This window comes from Peromyscus eremicus, chromosome 1 (assembly GCF_949786415.1).
Source record: "Peromyscus eremicus chromosome 1, PerEre_H2_v1, whole genome shotgun sequence".
Classification (NCBI taxonomy): domain Eukaryota; kingdom Metazoa; phylum Chordata; class Mammalia; order Rodentia; family Cricetidae; genus Peromyscus; species Peromyscus eremicus.
Window position 1 is genome coordinate 177,718,748 of NC_081416.1, and position 10,918 is coordinate 177,729,665.

The 10,918-nt window shown below is 37.2% G+C and overlaps 1 protein-coding gene across 1 annotated transcript; it reads right to left on the reverse strand.

Moving 5' to 3' along the window:
- Positions 1-2,050: 2,050 nt before the first annotated feature.
- Positions 2,051-3,004, reverse strand: LOC131902298 (vomeronasal type-1 receptor 4-like). Its single transcript, XM_059253320.1, has one exon. It carries the CDS (start codon positions 2,993-2,995, stop codon positions 2,051-2,053), a length of 945 nt encoding a protein of 314 aa, XP_059109303.1. The 5' UTR covers positions 2,996-3,004.
- Between the last annotated feature and the right edge of the window lie 7,914 nt (positions 3,005-10,918).

Below are 10,918 nucleotides of genomic sequence, written 5' to 3' on the forward strand. Positions count from 1 at the left end.
AAAAAATCTTTGATATACAATAATGTTCTATCTTCAAACTATGCTAGGGCCATAGTGGTACAAAGCTTGGGGTGTAATCAATTAATATCAGATTTAACCTAAGGCAAATTCTGCCAGATAGAACCCATATACAACATTTATTTTGATGCTAAGGATCAGAGACTAAATAGACCTGGGTTCTAGGGTAAAATCCAATAACATTGCTTTAAAGAAAAGTAGCAATAAAATTACTCCTAAGGAAATTCTGCTATAATTATATTGCAGTGCCTTGCTCTATCTTTATCATAGGAGCTTCCTCCTGCAAAAAAGGAAACAAATACCCACAGCCAGATATTATGCAGAGAGAGAGAGAGAGAGAGAGAGAGAGAGAGAGAGAGAGAGAGAGACCTTGGACATTACATCCCTAAAGGGGTTGTCTCTAGCAAATGCCTTCTCTCAAGGCTCATGTAACCCTTCAAACAAAGAGGCTGAGAAAGTATATGAGCCAAAGGAGTTAGAGCACAACAAGAAAATAGCTGACATGAACTCACAGAGATTTAGGGGTATGCATAAGAAGTGAATGTGTCTGAACCTGGTATTTTAGTATATTTTATAACTTTCAGTTTTATGGGTTTTTTTTCTTTTTTCAAGACAGGGTTTCTCTGTGTAGCTTTGCGCCGTTTCCTGGAACTCACTTGGTAGCCCAGGCTGGCCTCGAACTCACAGAGATCCTCCTGGCTCTGCCTCCCGAGTGCTGGGATTAAAGGCATGCGCCACCACCGCCCAGACAGTTTTATGTTTTTGTTGGATTCCTGAGTGTAGGAACAAGTGGGTCTCTGATTCTTATGCCTGCTCATTGGCTGTATTTGTTTGGTTGTTTGTTTATGTTTTTTTCTGTTTCTTTGTCTTCTCTAACCATAATATGTTAGGTTCCTTTTATCTCTTTTTATTTATTATTATGCCTTAGAAGCCTGTTTTTTTCTAATGAGAGAACAGAAGTGGTTTCAGATTAGAGGGGAAGTGAGGAAAACTATTAAAACTATAGGGAAGGGAATATATAAGGGTTATATCATGTAACAAAAAAATAGTCTGTTTTCAATAAAAGGATTTTTTTTTCAAAAAATGTTAACCTATTATTTTAAGATAATGCCTATCAAAGTTCTGCTGACATAAAACACATACAGAAAAAAACTAACACAATTTTTATGAAGTCACAAAACACTTTAAATAGTGAAGGCAATCCAAAGGAGTTAAAACAAGCTGGGAAATAAAAAAAAAAAAACAAACCTTGATATCAAATTACACTACAGAGGCAAAGTGAAAATGAAAGCTTGGCATTGGCATAAAACCAAACAGTCAAACCTGGAGAACAGAATGGAGAACCTGGACATAAACTACCAAAGCTATAGCATCCCAATTCTTGAAAATGATTGAAGCAGTAATTTTACAAAATTTTTCAGTTAAAAAGATCATCTATTTGCATATGTCCATAGCAGAATTTTGAAGGTATTTTAAGAAGTGCTACAAATACTACTCAAATGGGTGAAGAAACAAACAAACATGGAAAGGCATATTCTAAATTCTTTGAATGTTCAGAATATCTCAACAGGTATTTCTGCAGAACAACTGCAAGGAGTCTTTCAGAGAAGAAAAGGTTAAATAATTTTTCTGATACTGGTGTATGAGGAAGTAGTGGATGGACCAGGGTCTCTAGAAGCACAAGTTTATGGCCAATCATGGTTTCAGTCTTCCTTACAGTTAGCATGTGGGTCTATCAAGTTGTCTGTGAAATCACCAAGCAGTCAAGATGACCTAACAGAATGAAAGCCCCAAGAAGTGCTGTTCGATTTGTTTTATTAGCTGGTTTGCTAGCTCATAATCATGTCAGGTGGGCAATAATGGGAATAATAATAATAACAAATAATAATGGCTCCTAATTCAACCAGCTGACAAAAATTGCATATTCATTTTGATTAATCTTAGAAAGACAAGGTGCTACCTACTTAAGTTTCTGTATTGACCTTCTGACGGTGTTGTTATGTAGAAAACTGGATCTCCCACAGAAATATTATCATTCATGTACTTTGAAGAAGATTAAATTATTTTTATTCCTAATCCATATCAAGGTAAGCCTGTAGACAATAGAGCAACGATTCATGAGAACAAAGGGTCCAAATGATGGAAAACACAGAGAAATGAAGGGAGTGATGTTCACCAGCCACCAATTGTGATTATACAAAAGAGCAATGCAGCCTCTTAAGATTGAGGAGAGACTATAAAATGCAAGAAAAGTAGACACCAAGATCAGGATGTTCTGGGTGGCTCTGGACTCAGGTGATGTTCTATTGTAACCATGAGAACTGCGGATGTGTTGAACCCTCTTCTTGTGTCTGTACAGAATGACAATCATGAAGCCACTAGACAAGGCAATGCACACAGAAAAGAAAACTTCAGGACACACCATCATTGCTGCATAGAGTGAGTCACTGATTTCATCACTCCTTGTAGTAGAGCAGTATCCAAAATCTCGTTTTCCTGTCATATTTTTGCTAGTAAGTTTGATAAATGGGTACACAAAGAAAATAAAATGTATTAACATGTTGAAGCCCCAGAGGAGGGAAATGGAACAGCCAATATAATTTTCACCTTTGACTTTATAATCTTTCCAACAGAATTCCCTGGGTCTGACAGTCATGGCCTGGGATACACTCAAGAGACAGGTGGTGCCAATGGACACACTCCGGCCAATGGTTTGAATGTATAATAGGATCCTGCACCCCAAATCATTGAAGAACTGCATCAACCCAAATGCTGCCACTGTGTGGGGAACTCCTAAAGAGAGTATGGACATGGCATTGGCTGTCATTAGGTGCAGGAGAATCAAATCGGTGGGCTTCAATGTGCATTCTCTATAGTAAAGGACTAGATAGTAGAACATAAGGGAAACATTTCCCAGAATTCCAATTGTAGTTTGTGATAAGAAAATAATTCTGATTACCAGAATCCAGAAGTCCATTCTGTGATTCAGAACAATGTCCTTTAGTTTATGTACCAGCTATTTCTCTGGTCAAAATGAATAGAAAAAAATGCTTATAGCTTGTGGTAAAAAGACGACACCTTTAAACCATGGAGCTTCTGATTAACTTAAGCAGATGGTCATTTAAAGTAAGGAATTCAAGGTCAGCCTAGAGAACATAAAAAGATCTCATCCCAAAAGTTTTGATAGAAGTCATCACTTGCTGTGTTTGTCACTATGAATTTGCTCAATACCTCAGAATGTACATATTAATGGAAGAAGAAACTTTAGTTTTCATAGAAAATCAAACAATCACGACAATATGATGTTGGCCTGTGAGAAACAAAGAAAAGTTAAAGCCCATATAAACAAATATTATTCCGGAAAATACTGATATTTGCTAATCATTATGTAAAAGAGTACAAATTGAATAAAGCCTACATAATTTAAATATATTGATTATTTTTGTGTAGCTTAACTAAAATTAAAACAAAAGTAATGAGAAATTTATAATACCACTTAGAATGTATCTATGGTCTTGTTACATGGCAAAGATTCCTCCCTCTTTTATAAGGTGGAGGCATTTTTTATTTCACCCACACTGACCTTTCCTTTCCTACCACCTTCATAATCTCTTAGGAAAGTAGCCAACCCTTTTCTAAAAACTGGCAGTCATAATGTGCTGGTAACTGCATGTGTTTGAATTATGTTAAACTGCTAATTGGTTTTACTTCCCCCTGCCAATTGCTAATGAGGATATATGGTTTCTTAGTTCTTTGTCTTTTAAATCTCATTGTAAAATGCATTTGAAGCAACTATGTGAGAAGTGCTTCTCTTCAGGTAGTTGCTTTTGTTGACTCTCAATTTAAACTTTGATGTTCCTGAATGGTCTTCAGGTCTCAAACTTGTAATTGTCTTATGTATGAAAAAAATTATTAAGAACACAAAACATAGGAATGAGGGTTCAAGTGAAAACTTACATAAAAATAATTTAAGAGATATCTATTATGAAAATTCACAGCACATAGACAACACATGCATTTTGCACACCTGGTCAGGGATCTTAGAGAGGTGGGGACATCTAATTTTATGAAATCTCAAAAAATGTATAACATAACAAAAATAGACAAAATATTCCAGAAATGGAGTCACAGATAAAGATAATATCTGATAAATGATAGCTACTGGGGTAATAGATTCATACTGATCTATTGAAACAGTGTCTGGGATAATCATGCACCGCTCCAAAGTCTAGAGTAGAAATTAAAGGAAGGAAGGCAGTGGGTTAAACAGCCCATCAGTGTAGAAGGAGAAAATTCTCAGGATACCATACACTGTTCCTATAAAAGAAGGAGTCTGTTAACCCTTCTCTAGTCAGATAAGGTCCTCTGCAGAAGCAGGCAGTGCATATGTGAATTAGTACCAGGTTGAACCAAGCATCCCCAGGATGGGCACTATTGCCTTTTCACACTCAACAATCATGCAGAGACAGCCAGCTAGAAGTTGGAAATAACTGACAGTGGAACTTGGGATCTAAAGTAGTTTAAGCAGAGTGGGAAAATGACCTGAGACCTTAAGGAACTACTGTATAGTTACAGTCTCCCCTTCTGCATTCACTGGCATTGTAGAACACCCTAGGGAATGGTTACAGAAGAAACAGAAGCTATTCTATTAGGTAATGTAATCCAGTTTCATAAAGACAGATATCACTGGGGCAAGTGTAATTTCATAGCTTCTAATTTTTAGAAAGGTGTGTTTATGTAAGAGTGAGTGTGTGTAGAGGCCAGGAAACTTGAAAGGAGCCCATTAGAAGGTCTCAGTGTGGGACAGGGAGGGTAAACAGTACATGTATTTTGGAAGGGAAAGAAGGAATAATGGACATGGGACATTATAATCTTGAAAGAGTGCTGTGGGCTGCAGGAATATATCATAAGAACTCAGCTAGTTATGGCAAAGTCACTACCTGGAGGGATCAAGGATTTCCTCCAGAGGAAGCCATATTCCAAGGAGCTTTTGGTGTTACTTGGCTTGTTATATATCAGCTGTCTTCTCTTATGAAAATCATGTGTGCCTTCATAGTTTTCCCAGTTGATTTTTCCCTAAGAATGGCTAACAGTGTGGACTGATTACTCTCTGGACATACACATTCCAGGTATTTGGAGAACAGCCTCAGGAAAGGCTTTCTCTGGAATCAGATATCTCCTTTAGCCACTTCAAGGACTAGCAGTAATAACAGTCCACATGAAAGTTTCCTGATTTAAGGTAAATTCCACAAAGAGACACCGCCTAGGTAAGGTGGATGTTAAGTAATAGCTTTACACAATTTAGCTTGGACCCTCCTTTCTTACATCCTTACTAACTTTATAGACCTCTAACTCCTTACCTAACCACTTCTAGGAATATTTAGATAACCTGTGTGCTAACAGCTATGCTCAGCCAGAACCCCAGTTCAAACCTCCCTGTAATTATCATCATAATTATCATCATCCAGCCAGGTCCATCCCCAGTTGGAGGGAAGTACCTTATCAGAGATACTTCTGTACTCTCTAAGAACAGAGTTAAGCATCCAGGCTACCCATTTTAGAAGGCCTGGTGGATGTGCTAATTAAGCATTAGTTCCTCCTTTCCCAAACCTTACCTCTAGTTCCAGATCTCCCTTTAACTATCACCAGAGGCATCTAGCTATACACAGGTTGCCTAGCAACTGAGCACACTTTCCCCCACCGTGCAGAAAAACAGCAGATAGCTTGGACAAATAGGAGCCACAGGAAAAAAGAAGGCAGTTTTACTTTCTCCCATTGACCTTGCAACTTACAAATTCTTAACATTTTCTACTAATCACATTTAAGACTATAGTTGAGCACATAAGATTCCCTCTTCTTAGATATTACCCAAATTTAGCCTCTAGTTAATTCATTTCCCCATTGGTCACTTCCCTTTGGGGTTGCAAATGATAATTAACTGTTTTTGCCTCTCAGTGTGATTCTTATCACCCATCTGTTTGATCCTGAAAGCCTGAGTTTATATACCAGGACTTCCAGGGCACAAGGGACGGGGAAGAGCAAAGAGTATGGAAGAACTAGATGGGTAAGAACTTGTGAGGAACAAACTGAGATGGGGAAGAACTAGATTGAAGGGCTAGAAGAGAGTACTAGAGGAATGAGATGGAAGATGAGGAAGAGCCAGATGGGGAAGTACTAGCTGGGTAAGAACAAGCTGAAAAGGACCTAGGTGAGGCAGAATTAAAATGAAAGAGTTAAGATAGAACTTAGATAAGTGTAGAGAGAAATCAGGGAAGAAAGGGACTAGGTACGAGAACAGAACTGAAGCTGTGTATAAAGGATGTTATGCTAGAGGAATTAAAGGAAGTGGACTACAGAGCTTGGTGTGCTGAGATTTTTTTTCCTGAAAATAGTCCTCGCCATTAGTAGTTCTCTCTCCTGAGCCCCTGGGATGTATAATATTAAGGCTGGTCCCTCTAATATTATACAAGAGAACTGTGGAATGGTAGAAGGGGAGAATTTGGGGCCAATAAAAAACAGGAAGTAAGAAAATGCCTTAAGGAAACTTGCTACTTTTTAAACAAATAAAGCATAGAGAATAAAAAAAAACAAACCAAACATAATAATCATCAATTAAACATAATGAAGAAAATACTAAAAATTACTAAATTTTGGTGTGCATTTGGATGAAATAGAGATCATATGTCATGGCAATGTCCGTGAATGTCCTGTGACAGAAGTTTGAAAATGGGTTACATCTGCTTAAGTTGAGCTAATGTAACTCTACACAACAGTATTCACACTCCTTTTTATTTTTACAATACTTTATTCATTTCTTAATTTTTCTGAGAAATATATTACATGATTACAATTTAATTTGTGGTTCAAATATAAATGTCTATAGACCAATGTCTTTAGTTTTTGGAAACTATTATAATTTTACCATTTTTTCCTCCATCTCCTTCCAAGTAATAACACATAAACTTCCTCTCATATTCATGACCTCAGACATTTGCTTTAATTGTTTTTATATTAATATGTGTGTTTGTGTGTGTCTGTGTGCATGTTGTATGTTTAATATTAATTGTATTTGCTTGATTTCAGGGTTCACCCATTAGTACTGTATAACAAATTAGGGGATTCCTCCCTGGAGAAGATTATTTTCTTCTATTCTCAGCAATCCATGCTTGCTGTAGATCTCACCCATCAGCAAAGAAAATTCTCTTTGAAAAAGGAAACCTTACAAAAAACACAACTGATCACCAACCAGCAAAGAAAGATGCTGTGCTGCCGAGCACAAACTGATCTGTCTACTGTACAAGTCCTGCCCTGCAGGCTCAAGGAACTTTGTGTTAGAGGAGGTAGGAAGTTTTAAAAAGCCAGTGGAACAAATACCTGCTGTGAAACTGCAACTACTGAAAATGTCAGGGAGGCTACACCCATGAAGTCTCCACATGGCTGCCTAAAAATGGACACCAAATACACATGGTAACATAGAAGGAAAATCTATCTGGGCCTAAGCAATCATACTTTTAAGAATAACCACACATCTAGATTTATTTTTTACATCATCCAGTAATAATCTTCAGAGTTTCAACCCCCTGACCACCCAAAAATACCTAGTGGCAACCTATAATCAATTAATGAATACTCACAAAACAGACATTTACATGACAATTCTTGTCTGACTGGACTCTATAACATTGCTGTTGGTGGCTGACAGGTGGCTGTTATTGATCAGGTGGATGAGTATGCAGTGAGGTCACCAAGGACAGACTAAGCAACAAAGACCATGACTAATGCTGGTATTGATGGTTCAACAGCATAAAGGAAGTGCATGGAGATTTTGCAGTGAAGGAGGACCACACCAGGGCTCATAGCACACTGAAAAAAGGAAGTTATGCATCATTTGGCATCACACATTCAAGAGAACCATTTGGTCCAAAATCATTTGTAGGTGGCCAAGCGACTCCAAGAAGAAGATCTAAAATCCCAAACTCAGTGCCAAGAGTGCTCCAAAGATAGTCAACAAAAAGATCTAGAAACTACAAATGAAATCAGGAGAAGCAGGTGGTTGAGGCTGAGGTGAGACATTCGGGAAAGGACAAAGGAGGACACAGTGCATCTTTTACACAAGGGGGAGAGGAGATTACAGGGAAAAGAACTTTCCAGAGTTTCTAGAGGCAGCAGTTACTATGAAGAGGATGAAGGAATGGAACCAAGAGTGATGAAAGAAGCTGTCTCTACTCCATCATAGGTGACCCACAGGGATAAGGCTTTGCATGATGGTGAAATTGACCAGAAATTCAAGAAAAATTTTGTAAATTGCTCTAATTCTGATGACTGGAGAAAAGAAAGCTTATAAGAAGGCCAAAGAGTAAGAAAAGTCATCTTTGGAAAAGGAAAACCTGACCCTGAATGCAAGCAAAAGAAGCTAAGTCAACACGCTCAAAGACAAAAGAGTGATGGGCACAATATTTTAAGATAGGCAGGCATATGTAACACCACCAACTAAAACAATTGACCTTGAGGATCTAGATCACAACCATTTTACAAAGAAATATAGTGTGAATCATCATTAAAAAAAAACAGTGTCCTCTCATAAAGGATTCCATAACAAATAAAAATTAAAATATCCACCTTGAAAATGATCTTGTTCTATCAAATAGTACTGAATGATACAAAATGCTTTCCACACGGGTAGTTTGTCTTCATTCTGGAATTCTGGAGAGCTGCTCTCAAGTGTTTTCTAATTATAAACAATTTTAGATCATATTTTTTAAAAGAGAATTCCACATCCTTATGCTGATGAAGACAATAATACATTCCAAAAATCATATGGACTAAGACAAATGTCAAAATATACAATAGGTGTTGATGGAGAACTCTATTTACAAAGCAGTTCTGCTGGCTTTATGACTTTTGTCATACCCATCAGATATGACTGTGCCAATGCATAAAAGCCAGTCTGTCAGGGACTTACTTATCTAATATTGACTCATAATTGCACATTTCCTCTTAAAGAGAGGAAGTAAGTTGCATTCCTCAATTTATCTGCTTCCAAAGATCTCATTCTGATAGTAACAGATTCATTTTCAGTGACCCCATGAGCCAGATTAAGAGAGATGCCTTCCTTCCTAGTTGAGAAGACTCTACATTGTAGACAGTTCAGATACAGGGTATTCACTGATTTTATAATTTTATGTATTGGGCAGTGATAAAGTCTCCATAATCAATCTTAGATCTTTTGGTTTCTATGGATTACAGGTTAGAATACATTGTTGTTTTCTGCTGCTTCATCTATATTCCCTCCTCTTGCATGCTGAACATTAAAAGAAATAGCAGGTGTTGTTGTTTTTTTATTATTTGAGTGTATAAATGGCCAATTATCAGTAACAATTTATGAGTCACTGCTTGCCTGTTAGTATGACACCTTCTTTGAGTTTTGTTATAACTGTCTAATGTGGACAGTAGCTTTAATTCAACTGTTAAGACCTGAAATTAGAAAGAGAAAGGGTACATGACTCTTTTAAATCTCAAAGCTGTTTTTGTCGGAGTGCATATTGAAAGGTCTAGAACATGGCTAGTATGTGTAAACATAGTGACCTGTGTCCTTGATCACGAGAAAAAAGTTCAAACACACTGCAGTCTTTTATGTAGTTTGTGAGCCCCACATGATATGTTTTTAATATTGATACTTTATTGAATGATTTTTGTGGTTAGAAGTCTTATTTGGGGATACTAAACAGATGGCTCAGTCATACACAACACTTGATGGTATTGCAGTGGATCTGGGCTTGGATCCCAGCACACACATGCCTGCTCACAAATGACTCTATGTCCAGGTCCAGGAGATTCTCACAATCCTTCTTGGCCTTGGCATGTACTGTAGTTTCATAGTGCACTTTTATATATACAGGCAAAATATTCATACACACAAAATAAAAGAAGATAAGTAAATAAATCTTTTAAAAATAGGTTTTCATTTGGAAATAAATATTTATTTCATAGACAAATGCCATTGCAACTAAGGCTTTGGGGAGTGATCTCTGGTGAGCTGTCCTAACATTAATTTTGATTTCATAAGTATAAAATGGTCCTGATGTTTATGATGCCCCTGGAAATATGCATTATTTTTAATGAGGGGTAAAGGCTAGAGTGGTAAGTAGAGTTGAATTACTAACAACATTACTCTGTGTAAAATGTGAGAATTTAAACATTGACCAATCTGAAACAAAAACAAGCTAAGTGTGTATACAAGCATAGCTGATGGGTAAGAGTCCTGCCCTGCCATGGCACATGGCCCTTGTATGTTCCAATATCAGCAAGGATAAAACAGTGAGGGAAAGCATGTCAGCACTTTGTGATTAACATTAGAGTATGATTAAACCAGGGGAGATAACCAAAGACAAATTTGTTCCTGGCTGTCATTTCCAATACTCATACTATTGACATATAACTCAAAACTTCCCTTCACTATAACCTTCCCAAGTTCAAATGTGAGGTTTCAAGCCTGTCACTATATGACTGGTCATTCTAAAAAGACTCTGTTACTGACTCTGACTTATAAATACAGCGTTGCATAAGAATACCATTTATTCCAGAAACAGATTCACATGCTATATCTTCCAAGGCTGTGTGATTTTTATATTTCCATTGAAATGTTTACTATTGACGTTAAACAATGCTAAGTTCAACTATAATAATCCTACTCAAAGAAAGTCTACACAATAGGTAGAGAATGACAAATTATCACATTGGCATAAGACCACAATTCTTCAGCACTCTCATAGATGGATTGCGTTACCCCAGTGGTACCCACATTCACCCTCAGTCAGAGATATATATTAAAGTACCAACAGGGACTGGAACAAGGTTAGCTGTGCCTATTTTTTGGCTTAGACATGGAATTATTCTTCTG

Coding starts and splice junctions, on each gene's coding strand:
- LOC131902298 (XM_059253320.1), bottom strand. CDS start 2,995: ATGGACTTCTGGATTCTGGTAATCAGAATTATTTTCTTATCACAAACT.